General features: G+C 43.7%; 1 protein-coding gene across 1 annotated transcript; it reads left to right on the top strand.

Moving 5' to 3' along the window:
* Positions 1-291: 291 nt before the first annotated feature.
* SSU72 (SSU72 homolog, RNA polymerase II CTD phosphatase) lies at positions 292-19,269 on the top strand. The gene is made up of 5 exons (XM_066203227.1): positions 292-446; positions 6,101-6,244; positions 15,932-16,071; positions 17,659-17,777; positions 18,620-19,269. The coding sequence occupies exons 1-5, from the start codon at positions 367-369 to the stop codon at positions 18,719-18,721; spliced, it is 585 nt and encodes a 194-aa protein (XP_066059324.1). The 5' UTR covers positions 292-366; the 3' UTR covers positions 18,722-19,269.
* Positions 19,270-19,598: the final 329 nt, after the last annotated feature.

Genomic DNA, 19,598 nt, shown 5'->3' with positions numbered 1-19,598 from the left:
ACGCTGTGCCCGATCCTTCCCCGACCTCAAACCTCCACGCTGTGCCCGATCCTTCCCCGACCTCAAACCTCCACCCGAGCAGGCTCCGCTCCCTCCGGGCGGCACAACCTCCACGCTGCCCCTGACGCTTCCCTGACCTCCCGCTCCACCCGAGCAGGCTCCGCTCCCTGCCGGCGGCGCTCCCCTCACGGCGGCCGCGGCCGCTCCGCCTCTCCCCGGCGCCGAGCGGCGGTTGGCCGCGGCGCGTCCCTGCTGACACGTCCCGTCCCCGCCCGCCGCGCTGCCGCCGCCATTTTGTGGAGCGGCGGCCGGGTGAGGGAAAGGGAGGGAGAGGCGCGGGCGAGCCCCCACAGCGCCGTGCCCGCCATGCCGTCCGCGCCGCTCCGCGTGGCCGTGGTGTGCTCCAGCAACCAGAACCGCAGCATGGAGGCGCACAACATCCTCAGGTAAAAAAAAAAAAAAACTAAAAAAAACCCAAAAAAACCCGCTGCTGCCCGGTTCGCCATCCCCGCAGTGCCGGAGGCGCGGATGGGGCCCGGCTTTGGGGCCCGCGGCCGGCCCGGCAGGCCCGTGGTTGCGGGGCAGCACCTCGCCTTCACCCCGCGTTCATCCCGCTTCCACCCCCGTTTGTACGCCCTTTTCACCCCCCTTTTACCCCATTTTCATCCCGTTTTCACCTCGCCTGCTCCGCGCTCCGCTCCAGGCCGCGGTCGGCGGTCTCGGCCCTCCCTGACGGAGCTGTGGCCTCAGTGCTGAAAACACGGACTAGGGATCGAGCAGGGCCTGTGTCTCGGCGTGTGGAAATTTAAATGTTCCTTTTTTTCCTCTCCCTTCCCTGCCTTTTTTTTTTTTCTTTTTTTCCCCTTGAATGCATCTGAAAGGGGCCCACAGGAAAGCCGGAGAGGGACTCTTCGTCGGGAGCTGGAGTGATAGTACAAGGAGGAATGGATACAGAGTGGGGAAATGTAGGTTAGATGTTAGGAAGGAATTTTTTTAGTGTGGTGAGACGCTGGCACAGGGAGATTGTGGCTGTCCCATCCCTGAAAGTGAACAAGGCCGGGGCCTGGAGCAGCCTGGGATGGTGGAAGGTGTCCCTGCCCGTGGGTTGGGTTTTAATTCCTTTCCCACCCCGTGACATTCTGTGAAGACTGAGCTGATCCATGCCCTGTAAGAAAACCCTTTCCTCTCACAGGAGAACCAGAACATTCAGTTCAGAACGCTAAATGTCTTTTGAGATTACAAGTGTTAATCTGTTTAGCGCTCCCGAGTGCTCTCAGCTTGGCTGAAGAGGTGAGAATGGAGACTTGGGGCAGACCGATGGACACGAGAGACCTGAAATCGTGTCCCTGAATCTTCCCTTTGCACTGCAGGAACGCCATAAGGGTGCTCGGGTTTATTTTATTGGAGTTAAGCAAAGAAACATTTTCACATTAGAAATACACGTTGACGGCACAGAAAGCAAAACGACCGTGTGTAAGCTGTGTGCTGCGTGTAAATAAAAAGAAAAGCTTTGAAAGGAATAAATAATAGAAGCATTTGGTCTGGCAGCCATCTTACTGTGACAGCATCTCATGCACTTCACGCTCACTCTCGGCATCCGATGTTACCTGTGAAAACATGACATTGTTTTTTTCCTCTAATAATGCTGGAACTGAGTTTTAATTGACAGCTGAGTGTTAAAGGACGAAGTTAAATTTACTTTAGATGTCTGGCCTTTTCCTCCCCCTATGTGTTTTTGCAGAAATAAATCCCTTCCAGCGTGGCTGATGTTTGCCAAACGTGGCAGGGGGTGGGGTTTTTTTTTTTAGTCTGTTCTCCCTTAAGATTTTAATTTAAAAGTAACAAAATCGCGTTTAGAAAATGTTTCGTTTCATTGACATCTTTTGTAGTTACAGCAGCAGTAGCATAAATGGCAAAACAGAGAGAAATTTGTCAGTAAACTTCAGGAAAATGTCTTTGTTGGCTCCAAGCCGGCCTGCCTCACCAGTGGGTTGCAGCTGGAAAGAACACATGATTAAAACAGGAAGAAGAGTTAGGAAGAAGCTGAGGAATTACAAAACTTTAGGGTACTTTGTTAGTGACAAGATTTTAAAAGGCACAAACTCCGGGAAACAGAGTCTAGGCTCCAGCGCTCAGTGCGTGCTCGTGCATTTTGTAATTAACCAAGTTTTTCAACACTTTGTTCTAATTTTCCAACAGAAGTCAGGCTGCAGGCCTGTCTGAAGTTTGTGGATAGAGTAAGAGCCGTCAGCACAGGGGTGTGTGGAGCCAGGGAGGCAAAGAGGGACAGGAAGAGCAGTGCAGAAGGACAGGATCCCTTCTTTAAAGCTGTCAGACTGGCTGTGTAACCCCTCCCTAGGTCAGATCTTACTCACCCTGCCTTGTTTGCCTTTTCGGGCTCTGCTGGGGTGAGGTGAGAAGCAGAGCAAGCCCTGCACAGCAATAACAAAAACATCCCCGTGTTGCAAGCACAAAGCCACAACAAAAATTAACTCTGCCCCAGCCCAAAACCAGCACGTTCTGCAGGTGATTTTATCTTTTATTTTGTATTTTGCCACAGAGCATGCAGACTCAGGCTGTGGTTCTCCCTCAGAGGAGGAAGGCAGAAGGAGGAATCTCTTAGAGGAAACTTTTTTTTAATGGAGGAACTTCCACATTTCTGTTTGCTTGGTAGTGCCCTGATGGCTTTGGCAGGAAGTTACTGAGTTCAAGTTCTCTGTGTCACTTACTGGCAATAAAAATTTCCAAAATGCTGGTGCACACTTCAGCCACATATTCCTTGTTTTAGAAAGCTGGCTTTTAGAAATTAGGACTATGAACATGAGATCTTAGTGGCAGCAGGGAAATTCAAATATTGCAACCCCTGTAGCAAAAACTTACTTTTTATATTGATGTTAAGACTTACAGCTCAACATTGAGGTTGTTTCCATAAGTTGTTGCTCACAGCTTCTCTCCTGGCATTTATCAGCACCAAAATGCAGTGAGGTATTGACATCTGTATTGCCTAATGTAAGAAACCCTAAATTAATAACCCCCCTCAAGAAGGAGATATTTTCACATTTTCATATTAAAGCACACTTTAATTTTGACATCTTAGTAGTGATAATGCAAATGACAAGTCAAAATGACTTCACAATGCTTTTGTCCTGCTGTTCAGCAGTGTGGCCTTGTTTTGGTTTGTTTTTTTAATATTGGTTGGATGGCATAAGATATTTTCTAAGTAGCCTTCAGGGGTTGCTGGTTATTTTCCTGCTGATTCTTGTGGAAAGGGATGTGGTGAAATAAGTGATTTGTCCCCTGAAAACCTTCAGGGCAGTGGCATTGCAGGATTTATTGCATTTGCTTTAACATTTAATAATATTTCCTCCAGCCATTGCCAAGAGAGGCTGTTATGAACATAGAGTAAAACTGAAAAGCAGTTGAATAAGGATGTGTGAGATCCCCAAATAACAGTGAAATAAAAGAAAGGTGTGGGCAAAAGTTCACAGCTCAAGCTGCACGGATCATTATTATTAAATTTTGGTATTTATTAAATTGATAACTTTATATTTAACTTTAATTTGTAATTTATTAAATTATATAATATACATATGAAATTATATTTCTATAATTTTATACGTTTATATGTTAATATATTTTAATTTGTAATTTATTAAATTTATAAATGAGATCAGTGACTCACTTTGTCCTTAACTCACTGCTGGTTTATCTACATCAGCCTTCATAAGTATTAATAGCAACAACTTCCTGAAATGTGGTCATGACGAGTCTGGTAAAGTTTAAGCTCCACATTTTCAGGAATCAGTGCTAGGATAGTCTCTTAGTCTGTCTTGCTCCTTACTTTTTGGGACAAAGCACATTCTTTTTTCCATCTCCTGAGCAGTTTTACCAGGCCAGAACCAAACGCTAAATCCCCATTGTCTTGTAGGAATTGTTCGTTTTTATGAATGTGCCACATTTCCACAGACACCTGATGATTCACTGCACTGGATGTTTCCAGCTATTTAATAAAATCTGAATAATGTTTAATAAAAGCTCCTGACTAATGGCTCTGTGCAGGCATTTTTCCTTCTCCTGTGCCCCAGTTGTTGCAAGAAATGTGTTGAAATGTTTCTAGAATACTTCATTGTACCTGGGGCATAAATAGTGTAAAAATTGACACCACCACGGGCTAAGGTACAAAGCATGAAATTCCACGTGAGGAACTCAAATTCCAGCTATTAGAAGGAAGCTGGAACTCATATTCCAGCTATTATAATAAGGAAATAATTTTGAATGGCTCATGGGCCTTGGAGGCACAAATTTTTTGATGTGTTGAACGTCAGAGATTTCAGATTGGCTTTATATGAGATCATGCGAACATCAAGGACATCTACAGCAATTACAGGTGGAGGTTTTAATGTGTGGGATCCAAGCAGACCTGTTTTAACAGGGGAAAAAAAAGGAGGAAACCATAGAAGAAAAGATCGAATTGAAACATGAATTTTTTAGCACTGCAATTTCTTCTGTACATATTATGTCTCTTCTTCACGTCCAGTAGAAGCAGCAGAATCAAAACTTGTATCTGCAAGTCTTGCAGGGAAAATAAATGAACAGTGACTCATAACTGCACCAGTTACATGTGATGGAGGACTGGGAGGGGCAAAGAATTGCACTTCTTTCCACTTGTATCCGTTTTCAGACACCAGTCCTGCAGAAAGAAGCAAAAAAAACCCTCATGTATCTTGTCTGTTTACAGAAATAGGCACCTATAAATAGCTGCTGGAGGAAAAAAGTGTGGGGAAGCAAGGAAAGAGAAAGGAGGGGCTGTGTTCCAGGAGGAGGGGCTGAAGGAAATAAGCGTTGATGGTTTCAGAGCTGTGTTGGAGTTTGGGGCAGGAGGTGATCACAGTCTCTGCCCAGAAGTGTTTGGGATCACTTTGAGGACACCCTTTGAAGGCAAAGGGACAATTTGAGTTGGTGTCTCCTGCTGAATTTCCTCGGATGTGCAGACCAAGAAGTCTGGGGCTGACTCTTGCACTGGCTCCCAGTTCTGCTCAGTCGCCTCAGAGGAGAGCGCTGCAAATTTGGGGTTATTTCTGGGGACACAGGCACTGGGTTCTTCACTTGCTTTTTGTTTTAACATTGTTCTCTCCCTTCAGTCTCTGCTAAAATCATTCAAGCTGAAAGTGTGAGTCCTTCAAAAAATAGATTAAGTCCTGGCCTTGCTGTTTCATGTTATGTTGTACTTACAGACCCAAATGTTTCAGCCTTCTGGGTGATAGCGACAGTATTTTACCATGTAACTTTGTCCATTAGACCACCAGGAAATCTCTTTTTTGTCCCATTATTCAATAGATTGCCATATTTTTTAATACTACTGAAGGAGGTATTGAGCTTCGAGTATTTCAGGGAATCAGCAAGAACATTTTGGCATTACTCCTAAAGACAAGCAGGTTCCTGCCTATTTTTTTTTTTTTTAATTATAACTATTAAACGAGTAGTTGTTCATAAGAATGGAATGAAGTAGTCCCTGCTTTAGCCAAGAGTTTTAGAGAGCAGCCAGCAGAACATCTGCCCCACTAGTGTAAAGGTAATTGCTCTGTATGGTTTTCAGTGGCAGGCACACAAATGTTTGTCCTGGGCTAATTAAATCACACCAGAGGCAGTTTGGGCAACAGAGTGAGGAGAATAATGCAGTCAGGCCAAGAGTCTCAGCAGGACACTTCAAAAAAATCAAAAGCAACACTCAAGTATTGATCAGTCAGTACAGTTACTTACTTGTCCCAAGAGAAAACCATCTCTGCCTGTGTTGTCATGAATACAGAAGGTGTTTGTTGCAAATCCAGCATGCCTGAAAGCACAAAAGGAAAGCACGTTTCCAAATAGCTGTGTACCATAATTGTGAGAAAATTCCTGCCAAATGGAGGTGCTTCCCTTGAAATGGTGTGTGAATTTAGGTTGTAACTGCAAGGAAAATCCACCTCGGGTACTCTTGGCAAGTTGGTTGCCCAGCTGGTTGAGAGGTGTTTCTAAACTTCACTCTTCATGTTCTTCAGCACTTTTAATTAAGTCCATGCAGTCTAATTGCCTTCTCCCCCCCTTCCCTTGTGTCTTGCAGCAAACGAGGATTCAGCGTCCGATCCTTTGGCACGGGGACTCACGTGAAACTGCCAGGACCAGCCCCAGACAAGCCAAATGTTTATGACTTCAAAACGACATATGATCAGATGTACAATGATCTGCTTAGGAAAGACAAAGAACTGTATCCCTGTGGCATGGCCTCTTTAAAAAATCCAGTGTGGTTCATCCTTGAAAGGTGTAATTCATTATTTGGCATTAAGAATCTATTACTATAGAGTTGCTTGGCTGGCGAACTTTAAAATGATTTAAGTTTATAGGAGGTTTTTTTTATTTTTAACAGTGGGCCTTTAATGCTCCCTTGTAAGTTGTTACCCAGTTGCAGTGCACACATTCCAAATGCTCTTTTGTAGTGTGTTAACCATGTTTAGCTCTTGAATGAACACATCAGTACCCTCAGATTGTCCATTGCCTCCCCTGCACTGTGGATCCTTCTCAGTGCAAAGACTGTCCTGAGTATGGATTTGGGAAGAGCGACCACCTCGACTTTAATGTTGTATTTAGCTCAGACAAACTGCCAGGTAAGGCTTACAGAATACTTTCTCTGGGAGAGAGGATGCCTTTCATTAAAGAGCTCACCCTTCTCACTGAGGATTTTGTGATATGTGCTTTGCTCTGTGCACCAAGGGGTAAAAAAAATAACCCTGTAGTTCATTATAAAGAATGGACAGAGGAGGCCCCAGTGACATTTAATCCTGGAGAGCAAAGGTGATCAGGGTTAGGCACACTACTAAAAATGTCCCAACTGCATTATTTCATAATACCTATATTTAAAGTTGATTTTTTTTTTTTAATAAGAAAACCCACAAACGAAACTTGGGGAACTCATTCTAGATGTTTTTTTCAACAAGGATCCTTTTTTTTAAAAGTTAAAAGGTTTAGGGTGTAGTCTTAATATATCACATGTGATGTGCTGGTTTATTTGATTTTTTTTTAATCCCTCTGCCTGTAGAGAAAAGGAAAATCTTGCAAACCCGTCTTAATGAGGTATGCCATATCCATATCCTGATTAAAAGAACTGCTTAAAAGAAAATTCCTTGAACTGAGAATTAATTTTAACGAGCACCAACGACTTGAGATTTCTTTTTTGAATTCTTCACTGCTGCTGTGCTGAATATGGCAGTACTTAAGAAAAAAAAAAAAAACAAAACCCCAACAGAAAGCAAATGTGTTCCCCAGGCATGTTTTGGAGTCACCATCGTGGTTCTCCTCCATGCTTTGCTATGTTCCCCAAATGTATTTGCAGTGTTACAGTTAAACCTTTTCTCAAGATTTAAAGGAGGTTTAAACAGCAGCCACTGCAAGGGAAATAGGGCAAGAGCAAATGCCTCTGTGACTTTGCTTTTTTGATTCTCAGATGATTTAAGGTTTTCAGACTGAAGACTGGCAGCACAGAAAGCAACTCCACTTCCAGAAGTGGGTTTTGAGGGTAAAGACTTTAACCAAAACCAGACCTGCTCTCATCAGCGAGTTGTGGAATAGGTTTTTTTTGTCCCAGGGGCTCTCAGTTCTGTTGGGTGAGCATAACTTCAGAGAGGGGATGGGAATTACCTGTGGGGTGGGAGGGGCTGCTCTCCTCATGGGCTTGGAGTGTGGTTGGGATGGGGGTACAAAAGGAGAGGGGTGGTTCCATATGATTGAGCTGCTTATTCTGTTTCCCAGCCTTGCTTTCATCATCTATAATCTGAAATTTGGAGTCTTGCTGCCACCACCCTGCTTGTTCCCATACCTCAGCGAGGAGACACCTGAGGTTTGAGTGCTCTCCTTGCAGGCCCTGTGGACACTCAGTGACCTTGTGGCTGTGGGGGAACATCCTCTGCCCAAATAAACCACTGCCAGGTTCAAGAAGCAGTGGCCTCAAACCAAAAACGAGCTGCTGCACTGCTGGGCCTCACTCAGAGCAAGGTTAAAATTGTGTTAGAGGGGAGAGATGCACTGAACCTCTACTGTTCACTTGTGAAGAGGGGGAGCACCTTATTAAAAACCCACTCTGCAGAGATTAAAAGCACCTTCATTGCAGTTAATTAGTGAAATATAGAGCACAGGCTCTCATACCTTGAAGGCATATGTTGAATTTCAGCAGCACAGGAGTAGGGGATTAATGGAGCCAGGAATACAGATTCGGTTGAGTAGGTGGTTACAGTAGAGCTAAAATGGAAGTACTTCAAAGCCTTTTAAGATGTGGCAGTTAAAACTTAGAGTTAAAATAAGTATCAGCATCTCCCATTGAATTTTTAGAATGTAGCATTTAAACTCCCTGAGCCCCAATCAAGGACTGCCCCCAAAACCATTTAACAGTGTTCTGAACGTTGCTTTTTAAAACATTCCTCTGTTATTTCTAGGACAACAGTAGAGAATTCCGTTCTTAATTTGAGGAAGACACAGCCATGGTCTGTAGTTCCCATACACCACCTTGTGTTTGCATGTGTAACCCACCTTTCCAACATTAGGATTACTTGTCCTTATCATTACTTGCCCCTTACAACTCTGTGAAGGGGTTTGAGGACTTAATTCTAATTCTATGGTGGTGACCTTAATGCTGAAACAAAAATAGAGCAAAAACTGCTGGTGAGCTTTTCCTTCAAGTGAAGGCAAAAACTAGTCAAGGGTGAAACTTGCTAAACAGTTTAAATTTAAACCCAGTTTAAATCTTCATCAGCAGTTGATGTCGTGCCCGGGGATAGGAGCTGTTCAAGTGGAAATTTGGCCAAAATTCTGCAGGAGTTGCTCCTGGGTTCTTTAGCAATGTGAGTAACTCTGTGGCTGATTGTTTCTTCCCTTTTCTCAACACTGATGTGTCTGTGACCTCACATTAAAGATGATTTCCACAGATAGGAGGGTATCTTTAATTAGGATTTCTAGGCAGCCTGCACCTACCCTGCAAGCTTGGCCTTCTGTTCTGTTCCTGACATTTTTTACTTCCTCTTTTAATTTGACCTAACTTTAGATAGGATTCCAGTTTTAGCTCCTTAGCTCCATGAGGTCATAAAGTTCAGGGGAGGGTGGAAAATGTGTCCTGAAGAAGTTCCTAAAGCTGCTTCAGTTAGAAGGAAAAATCCAGAAGTGAAGAAGAACTCGGTGCCTCTCCTTTGAAGACATTGATTCTTTCCTGTCACAAAAAAAAAGTAGTGATAATCTTGGTGATGGGATCTAGCTTTAACTCTGTGAACTCCATATTGAAGTTGGATGCCCATGTGATATTTTATATGTAGCTCAGTCTTGAGGAGTAACTGATCTCAGTTCTGCTTCAGGTAAGCTCTTCATGCATGTATTTATCTTACATTTTCATCTGGTTTCTCTTCATGGATTTCGAACTGCTGAGCACTTGTCAGCTTTTCTCCTGTGCTGTCAATGCCAGTGTTCAGCAGGAGAGCTGTGTCTCTGGAAGCCACTTTGGAATGTTTCATTTAGATATGTTGAGGGATTTTTTAGTATTTTTTTGGTTGGGTTTGGGTAGTCTCCTTTTTTTTTTTTTTATTATTTTTGAAGCCTAGCCTTGCAAGAGCTAAAAATAGTTGAAATCATGGCCTGTGTGTCAGTGGCAAAACTTCTTCCAAGAGCAGTGCAGTACAAGTCTCATTTTCTTTCTTACCATGTCTTCCAAAGCACTTCAGTGCTCCTAGAAATAGAGAGAAGGGATGGGGATGGAAAGAAGTGTTTAAACTGGATTTAAACAGGCTTCTAAGAGGCACATTTCTGCAAATCAACACGCTTCCAGCCGCAGGCTGAATTCCAATCCCTTTTCCTCCATGAAGGATTGTAAGACCAAAATGCTTCACACAATCTCAGGCCTTTCACAGGCAGCAAATTTTCAGTACTTCTTCATCTGCCTTCTGATCACACTGCCTTTAATCTTGGCTTCATTCACATTAAAAAGGCAATACATCAAGTTATTATAAATCTGTGAGCTGGAAATACATTATTTAAATAGTATTTCCCCTGTGTTTGAGCTTTGGGACATGGTAGAAACTACAGGCTCTGATCTAATAGCAAATGCTGTTCAACAACATAAAACACCCTCTGCCATCCTGTCTCTTCTGGGTAGTCTGAAAGGTTTGTTTCCTTATCCAAGGTCAGTCCCTAGCATGCTCTGAGGAATTCTGACTGAAGGATCTGACTGAGGCTGATGACTCTTGTAAAATCCACTCAGAGCCGGAGTGATTTCATTCTTTGGCAGTTTCATCCCAGTTTGAAGGAGGGGAGCGAAGTGACAGTCGATGCTTCCTGCCTTGAAGTTACCTCCCATTGACACAAAACTTCCATGCCAACATTAGGGATGCTTAAACTTCTTTTTTCTTTATTCCAAACCAATTCCCATTTTCATGGTAGCAACTGTAATTCCTTAAAACTGGCATTGATTGCAAGCCAGGAATGTTTCCTTGCAGATCTCATCCAGCGTGGTGCTTTCTCTGCAGGCTGCTGGTGCCAAGCGGCCCTGCTGTCTCCGTGATTGTATTCTCAGGTTTCCCCAAATGTGCTGAATGAAACGGTTTAATCCATTTAGGGTTTGCAGTGCTTGTGGTTTGCTCTGTCTGAGGTACCTTCAGCTGTGAGTGGAAATTCTGAGCTTCACAAATGGTGACGGCAGCACAGGCAGTTTGGAAATGGCTGTTGCGGCCCCTGTTTCCCTGGGCAAGGGGATGATTCATCCTTTCCTACAGACCTCTCTCCTCAAAGCACTTCCCCCCTCCCAGTCCTGCATTTGCTGCTCATCTCTGGGATCTGGCACTGCTTCCCAAACCTGAGGGGAGCATCCTGAAGTCCTGTGTGATTTTCCTAAGCCCTCTGGCTCACCTGCTGCTCCTTGGAATGGCTGCAGGAGCGACATCTCCGTGTCACTCACTGCCAGCTGATCCAAACACTGGATTCCAGCAATCCAAACTCCTCTTGAAGTTCACGCTTGGATGAAGTGCACACTCAGCTGTTTGATGGCGTGGTCAGACATGCCGCATCCTCAAATCTTGTCCTTGGTACCCTTGTTGTTCTGGTAGTCTCTTCAGTACATCTGTGACATCCCTTCACCTCTAGCACTGGACTTGGCCATTACTCCCTCTCTTTTCCCCTCTGGCAGCTTGGATGTGGCCATTTTCACCCCAGATACAGCTTCAGCTGCTCAGCACTGATAAATTCTTGTCTGGCACTTAAGCTCAGGGCTGAACTCAGGGTGTTTGCTGCCTTCATTGATGTGTGGGTACAGACCCCTCAGCTTTGGGGCTCAGCCAGGCTTCAGGAAGTGAGCAGGGCTGGCATGTGGGTATTTATATTTGGACCAGCTCCTAGGAGCAAATTTATCCTTGCATCTCATGGCTTATAAATGCTGGGTGCCTGTCCTGCATTAGGAAAAACAAGTTCAGTTTTTTTGCAGATCATTCATGCAGGCACAAATGTTGCAGAAATGTCATGGAGCCCAGCTTAGCATCTTGGTGATCATTTTGGATGGTGTGTTCTAGAATCCCAGACTGGTTTGGGTTGGAAAGGACCTTAAAGTTCATCCAGTGCCAACCCCTGCCGTGGGCAGGGACATCTTCCACTATCCCAGGTTGATCTAAACCCTGTCCAATCTGGCCTGGAACACTTCCAGGGCAGCCACAGCATCTCTGGGCAACCTGTGCCAGGGCCTCCCCACCCTCACAGAGAGGAATTCATTCCTAATATCCCATCTTACCCTGCTCTGTTTCCATTTGAATCCAATAGAGTGGTTCAGCATTAAGACCTTATTAAGTTAGGGACCAACAGAAGATTTTTGAACAATCTTTGCTTTGTTCTGAACTGCAGAGTTTCAATTCCAAAGGGCGGGCATTGTATTTGGGAATTCTTTCCTAAAATGCCATCTGAACCTGCTGTGTTTCCACTTGAATCCAATAGAATGGTTCAGTGTTAAGGCTTTAAAGAACAGCAGAAGACTTGTGCACAATCTCTGGTTTATTCTGAGCTGCCCAGTTTCAGTTCCAAAGGACAGGCCTTGTGTTCTCTGGGTCAGGAGTGAAGGCAGTTGCTGCAGCCATCACCACTGTGCTTGGAAAGTGGAACTTGCGGTGCCTGTGCCCATTTCCAGTCTTTGATCCCCTCTAAAAGGGGCAGATTCTGAAGGTGGAGGAAGGTTGGGCAGCCTCACCCCCCTCCCACTTTTCATTTAAGGAAATGTCCAGTTCCCAGCCAAACTGCCAGGCAGGTTAACACCAGGTGTTCTGTTTATAATGCAGACACTGATAAATAAATGAGGAGGATATGGAAAAGAGACCTGCAAATGCCATTCATGCTCGGGTGAGAAGCGCTCTGCTCTGCTCCTGGTTTGCCCAAAGAACAAATGCAGTGTTTGAGGATGGTGTCAGCTGCACCAAAGGGAATAATCAGCACATTTATTTGAAGATGTAGAAGCCTTGGGTGCCAGCCTTTACTTTAAAGATTTTATTTTATTTTTCCCCTGAAGTGGGTGTGTATAGTTTAGCAACTATCATTTGCCCACTTAGGTTTAATAAATTGGCTTTTATATTTTCAGGAATGGCCTGGGTTGGAAGGGACCTTAAATGTCATCTCATTCCACCCCTGGCCATGGCAGGAGCAGCTTGCATAGAGCAGTTTGCTCAGAGCTCCATCCAGCCTGGCCTTGGACACTTCAGGGGACAGGGATGGGCATTTTAGATCTAAATTCTAGTTTAATCTAAATTAGATATAATTAATTTCTATACCCCAACACTTGCAGCTCAAATCACTTGTGAGCTTCAGTTTCACAAAATGAAACTTGCTGAATACTTGGCTCAGTAAGATCATTTTCCTTTTATCATACAGGACAGAGACTTGCCTCTCTTGGCCATCTCTAGCTTGGTGCTTGTGGCTAAAAGTGGATTTTGGGTCCTGTCAGTGACAAATAATGGTAAAGTTTAGAGGGATGAGGGGTTTTTGGAGTGTAAGGGATGTTTGGAGGGGTGGTTACCCAGATGTCTGGAGCAGGAATCCGTCAACTGGATAGTAAAAGGCATTTCTGGTGTCTGCGAGAGGAATTTTAAATTTGGATGGCAAAAGCAGTGAAAGCTTCAGGGGTTTAGCTAAACACTTTTTTAGTTGTTTTTTTTTTTTTTTAATAAATCTTCATCACTAGCATGGGATGTCCTTAGCTAAGAGGAGAGAATGCACAGTCAGTAACAGAAATTCTCCATGAGAATGAACAACAATGCTGTGCCTGTTGGAAAAACCCAACTTCTGTGCTGCAACATCTTTTTATATCAAGCCTTTCCACTGCTGAGTCGCCCTGCCTAAATTCCATCACCCTGTGGATCTGTTTAGGACAATTATTCTATTAAAGGTGAAATCTGAATTGGACTCTGTAAAAATGTGGTGGATTTACTCTGCCACGAGTTTGCAGTGGGTGAAGGGAAGTGGAGGCAGGTTCTGGTGTCCTCCTGAGAAGATGTGACAGCACAGAAAACCGGGGGAAATTCTGTCCTGAAAAGAGAGCAGGGATGCACAGGACAGGGAGTGTGGAGCTGAAATCTGTTGGAAGGAAAGCAGAGCCTGACTGAAATGATCCAACACCTGCCAGTGTGCTGGAAAACATTCATAAGTTGTAATATCTGCATTCACCTGAGCTCTCAAAGAGCAAAAAGCTGTTTATTATGCCTTGGAATAATAATGTGCAGAGCGCACCCCCTTCCTCACTCAGAGGATGTGCTGGCTTTTTCCAGGTGAAAAAAGATTCCGGGCAACCAAATAGGAAACCAAAAATCTTAAGTGCTTCTCTCAGTCTCCTTTTATAGGCAGATGGACCCTTGGAGAAAAAAAAAAAATTAAAAAAATAGCTGTAAGTTGGCAGCAGAGAGCTGGGCTGTGAAGCAGAAATCTTGTGTGGGTTTGGGAATCTGCGTAATTCTGTCTCCAGGCTCACTCAGGAAAGCGAGGGGACAGATGCCAGCAACATTTTATCCTAGAAAGGGAAAAAAAAGAGAACCCAAAAAAGCGTGTGGGATGTTGTGGATTTTTTTTTCCCCCCCCTCTTCTTGATCTGCGTGATGTAGAAATGAGGAGTGCAGAGCCCGGGAAGGGCTCCCCTTCCAACTGAGCAAAGCGACTCGGGCAGATGTTGGCGTGTTTTGGAAATGGCAGATATTTTGGAAGTGGTATTTTGAAAATGCAGACATTTTCCTGCTCTGAAAAATAACCAGAGGTCTGAGATGGCTCCATCCAAGTGGGTTTTTTTCTTTTCTTTCCAAACATGACAAACCCCCGGAGACTTCACAGGGGTGCTGGTGTGCAAGAGCTGCTGGTGAGAGCTTTGGGCTGTAAAGGACAATTCCTTAATAATATAAAGAGATTAATAATAATAATACATTAATAATATAAGGAGGTTCCTTAATAATATAAGGAGAAACCTTTTGGGAAAGAAGAGTAAAAAAAAGGCTCGGGAGTGATGTGGAGAAAAGAAATGCAGCAGAAGTCAGGCTAATTGACAACACTGAATTGTGACAAACAGCCTATCAGTCAGTTCGTGGTGCAAAACTGAAATTGCAAGGAGTTGAAGTGCAGTGATGCAGACACACAGAAGAACTGAATCTGTTTTCAACATGAAGTAGACTCTTGTAGGTAGAAAGCTGGGTTTAATTTTTGATAAAAGGTAAACACTTGAAGGATTTAAAAGCTTTGGAGGCTGTTGGCTTGAACAGGAGCACCGTGAGCACATCTGGGCAGGAGGATTCGAGCTCCTGCTAAAAGGTAGGCAGGAAATTCTTGGTCTTTTCTTACCAAAATAGTGTTTTCTGAAAAGAAGTTCAGGTCTCTCACCTTTCCAGCCAGACAGTAAGCCCTGATGGCCTCTTACATACTGCTACAAATGGTGGAAATTGTTTTCTTCTCAGAACTGTTATCTCAAGGACTTACAGGCTGTTATCCTTAGTGTTCCATTGTAAAAATATATCCTTAGATGGCTAAAAATACAGCTGTGCTGAAGGCAGGAAGAGATGCATCCCCTGCCAGGCTTTCTCAGTCCAAACCTTCCCTGGTTTTCCCAATTTACCCCTAAAACTTTGCCTTCAGAAGGGGTTTGGTTTTACTCAAGCCAACAGGTTTATGTGACAGTCAAGCCTGGAGTGCTCCCAAGGAAACTGCACGTCCCAGAAAGGTGGAAAACAGTGGGATTAGAGACTCCTGCCTGAAAAGGGGCTCCAGGATGTAAAATCAGAGCCTCGAGGTTACAGCAGCAGCATAAATATAGCTCCCAAGCAGCATCACAGATTCCTTTCACACAGTGATGAAGCTCTGACAGGCACAAAGTCAGTGTTTTTCTTCGTTCCTTCCCATTTATGCATCTCGGGATATTTTTATGGGATGTGCTTCTGTGGTTTCTTTGGCTCCCTTTGGAGTTTCAGTTGCATAAATCCACATTTCCAGGTAGGATTTTGTGCAGGTGGCACCTGGAACACCTCGGGGTGGCCTTTGAAGAGCAAGGCCCCTGAAGTGAGGGCTAGTGGCTGGAAGGAATGTAGGACATTCCTTTCAATTCCTTTAAATCCCTTGTTAAAAAAGAACAGCAAAGGCTGAGGGAGTTTGGAGTATTTATGGATATAAAAATAGTTGCACGAGAAAAATTCTTCTTCTGGGGGGCCTTCTAAAGCTGTGGTGGCAGTGACAGGTCTGTGAAAAGCAGCTGCATGACGGGGGATCACACTCACCTTAGGAATCTTAATGGTCACTAATTTTTAGATTTGCAAACAGAATGTTTTTTATTTCAAAGCTACGATAATGATTTACCTTGTGCTGGTCCTTTGCTCAAAACCATGACTTTCCTTCAAGTAAAGATACTTAACTCAAGCGACTTCAGATACACACAGAACGGAATTTTACACATGTTGGACAGAAATAAGAGAATCAAGCCGCGACCAGAAAGATTCCAGAACTGCAAAGACGTTTTTGATTTGATCCTAACGTGTGAAGAAAGAGTCTATGATCAAGTAGTAGAAGGTAAGGAGCTTGAACTGATAAACCAAGTTGACTTGGAGTGTTTTTTTATTTTCCTTCTCTTTGAAGTCCTTCACAAATCTTGAAATCTGTGTCTCCTCCAACTACTGGAACAGCAGTGAGGGCGAGAGCTTGCAGTTCTTGATGTAGGTTTATGCAGCAGAGAAGGGATGGCTGCGCACTTGTCCCCAAAAAGGTGCTGGCAGCTACACACTGTGTGTGTGCACAGCAAGGGCTGGCATCAGGGAATTCAACTCCATGTTTGCTTTGGAAATCTCAAAAACTGAACCAGCTGGGCTGAGCTGATGGAAAAACCAGTCTGAGCTGTCTTCCTGATGCAGCTGCAGGCTTCCTGTGAGCTCCCAAGCAGTTTAATCCTATTAAACACCTCCTGTCCAGGTGGAGAAGCTCCTTGAGCCTGGTGAACTCTGCAAATGTGCTGCAGCTCTGGCCTAAAATGAGTCAGAGAGGAGCCAGAAGGGTCTCAGCTGGGGATCCAGCTCCACGTGAGCACAGCACGGGGGATGATGGATGGATGGGAACTCCCTCAGAGCCACTGAGGGTTTTTCAGCAGGAGCTCTGTGAACTCCTGGGCTGAGAACCTGGTGCCTCTGGAATTGCTGGGTACGGTTTGTGTGAGGTTTGAGGAGCTTCCTCCACGCTGAAACACTGAACTGGTGTCATCCACAGCACCTCAGGGTTGTCACTCGGCCTCTTCAGTGGTCATGTCACAATTACAGGATCCTTGTGGGCTTTGCCAGGGTTCTGAGTGCTCAGGTGAAGGGTTTGAAATGTGTAGGTGAGTTCTGAGAGCACCTCCCCTGCTCCTCGAGGGCACCTTCAGGCTGTCTCAGGTGGAAAGCAGCTCTCACTCTGCTTTTCACATGTGAGGAAGGGAAATGAAGAGCAACCACTTGCAAATTTCCCAGCTCTTCACCTTCACAGTGCCCTTCACACCTGGCCCAAATGGCTTTGCATGTGAAGCATGATGTTTTTCAACAGGTTTGCCAAATTGAAGGGGCAGAGTTGGAGGTAGGAAAGAGCAACTTTGAGGTGAAAAACTGGGTGGGGAAGGAAGAATGCGTTAGGGAGGCACAACAGTAACACGTGTGCACTTGCAGGAAAAATGTTTTATTTTTTTCACCCCCGTTAGTAAACGGAACATGTTAAAAAGGAATTTTCTAATGTGATTGTCAGTGCTTAGCTTGCAGGAGTTCACCTTGCAGTTCAGAGTGTTGGAGGTACAGTTCTTTTTTAAAAAAATGAGCAGTTAAAACCCTCCAGGTGAGAAAACCCAAAATCCTTCTTGACTTTTGAGATCCTTGATCTTTAAGGACTGTCAGAGGAGCAATAGCTTCTTTTGATCAGGGACAATAAACTGCCATGACCCTTTCACAAATCTGAATTAATCTGTTTGTTTTTTGAAATAAAAGGGGTTATTAAGACAATATTAAATAAATCCTAAAAAACATTTAGGAAAACTTGAATGTGACAACACCTCTGCATTTTTAAAAACCTTGTCACTACTTTGGTGTAACGTATGATCCCGTTCCACCCCAAAATTTTGCTGTTGTGTTTTGTTTTCAACAGATTTAAATTCCAGAGAGCAGGAGACGTGTCAGCCAGTGCATGTGATCAACGTAGACATTCAGGATAACCACGAGGAGGCAACGCTGGGTGCTTTCCTCATCTGTGAGCTCTGCCAGTGTGTAAGTAAAGAGGAAAATCACCAATCCTGGGGGTGCCTTGGACCCAGCTGGCTGCTCAGGGGCTGGGCTTTGCTTGCTGCTCCATAAAGCTCCTGCATTTTTACAGGAATTGTTTCAGTAAAATCCATGTCAGCATGCAAATTTCCACATTTTCCTGCTCGTTTTCTGAGCTGTTGGGCAAATGGATGAATTTAATTTGTTTCCAGAGTGAACTCCCTTCAAACCAGTTGTGGTTAGGTGGGATTTCAATGTGAGGGTTGCATATAACCTTAAAAACACCCTGAATCCAAATAGCCTTTAAAATAAAACAGCATGGTATTTTATTGTACCACGCTAAACTAAAAACTAGAATTAAAGTGAGCTGCACTCAATGGGATGAGAGCAGAGGAAGGTCCTGTGTTCTTTTACACCCCAAGGTGGAGGAGTTCACCATCCCAGGCAGGTTCTGTGTGATTTATTCTGGTCTCAAGTCCTTTCCAGATCCAAGAAGCCTAAAGAGGGTTCAAGGAGTTGAGATTTCAGCCATCTGTTCCCTGTGCCTGGAGCTATTCTGGAGGCTCCGTGTGTTAAAACTGGGGAGGAGGGGTGGTGCCTACTCAACAAAGTCCTCCTGAAATGCCACTTGGGTGGGCTGGGATCTGCAGATAAACATCAAACAAAATTCCTGTGCCTTTGGGAAGGCTGGGAATCTCCATGAAGTGCTATAAAGCCCTCTTGGGTACAGCCTGCCCAGTTTAGATTTCCCAGTAAACCAAAAAAAAACCCCAAAAAATGGGATTATTGCAGTTTTCTAGACAGCAAATCCTTGGAGCTTGGTTACTCAGACTTCCTTCTCTTTCCAGATACAGCACACAGAAGACATGGAAAATGAAATAGATGAGCTGTTACAGGAATTTGAAGAGAAAAGTGGAAGGACTTTTCTTCATACTGTCTGCTTTTATTAAAGCACATCTGTCTCTTAGGCCTTAATCCAGATGAGGGAAGCATGTGTTTAAAGTTCTGATTATACTGTATTTTCTTGGAAAATGCGTATTGATCTTTTTGTTTGTTTGTTTGCTTGTTTGTTTGTTTAAAAACTCCTTTTCAGTGTCTTTTTTTTTTTTTTGTTCTGTTTTCAGGTATTCTGTCACAGGTAGGCAGAGATACTGGTTGGACTTGTACATATAAAATGATTAAAAATATACACAAAGGCCACCTATTTAAAAATTTAAAATCGAGGGTTTTTTCTTTAAATCCTACTTTAATTATTACAAGTAGGTTTTTAATTATAAAGAGAATGTTTCTTGAATATAAGTTTATAATGTATTTTTCCAGTTTATGGATTTATTTTATTTCAGTTGTGCTTTTTTTTTTTTTAATTTTATTTTAGTGTGACAGAATGGCTGAACTCTGTGAGGATGTGAATGGAACAATGAAAAAACTGAGTATCTGTATATTATTAGCTATAAAGTTGGAAGCATCCAATAAAATAATTAAAAAAACCCTGTAAGTTTGTCTGTTTTGAAAATAGAAGGTGAGGAAGTGTGGCTGTTCTTTTTGAGGTAAAACATGGAATATTTGTGTGAGGTGAATGAGACTGTGAGGCTTTAACTAGAGCCCGCTGGATTTAGGGAATTTAGAACAAACAACAGTCAACAGAAATAATTTTAAGTTGTGGAGTTTTTTTTGAACCAAAGTAGTTTTGAATGGAAACATTTTCCTCCTTTACAGCAAAAGTAAGCACAGCTTAAACCCCAGAGAACTGTGGTGTGAGTACAAATAGAGCAAAAGCTCAGAGTTCTGTCTGCTCACACTGATAAAAGTGAAAACAAACCAAATTAT

Source organism: Chamaea fasciata, unplaced genomic scaffold (genome assembly GCF_029207755.1).
Source record: "Chamaea fasciata isolate MVZ Bird 193981 ecotype frontalis unplaced genomic scaffold, bChaFas1.0.hap1 SCAF_23, whole genome shotgun sequence".
Taxonomy (NCBI): domain Eukaryota; kingdom Metazoa; phylum Chordata; class Aves; order Passeriformes; family Sylviidae; genus Chamaea; species Chamaea fasciata.
This window is presented reverse-complemented; position numbering and strand designations above follow the sequence as displayed.

Bases quoted from the DNA above. Each gene is read 5' to 3' on its own strand.
- SSU72 (XM_066203227.1), top strand. From the start codon at position 367: ATGCCGTCCGCGCCGCTCCGCGTGGCCGTGGTGTGCTCCAGCAACCAG. The intron at 447-6,100 runs GTAAAAAAAAAA...TGTGTCTTGCAG, and splicing joins GAGGCGCACAACATCCTCAG to CAAACGAGGATTCAGCGTCC. The intron at 17,778-18,619 runs GTAAGTAAAGAG...TTCTCTTTCCAG, and splicing joins TCTGTGAGCTCTGCCAGTGT to ATACAGCACACAGAAGACAT.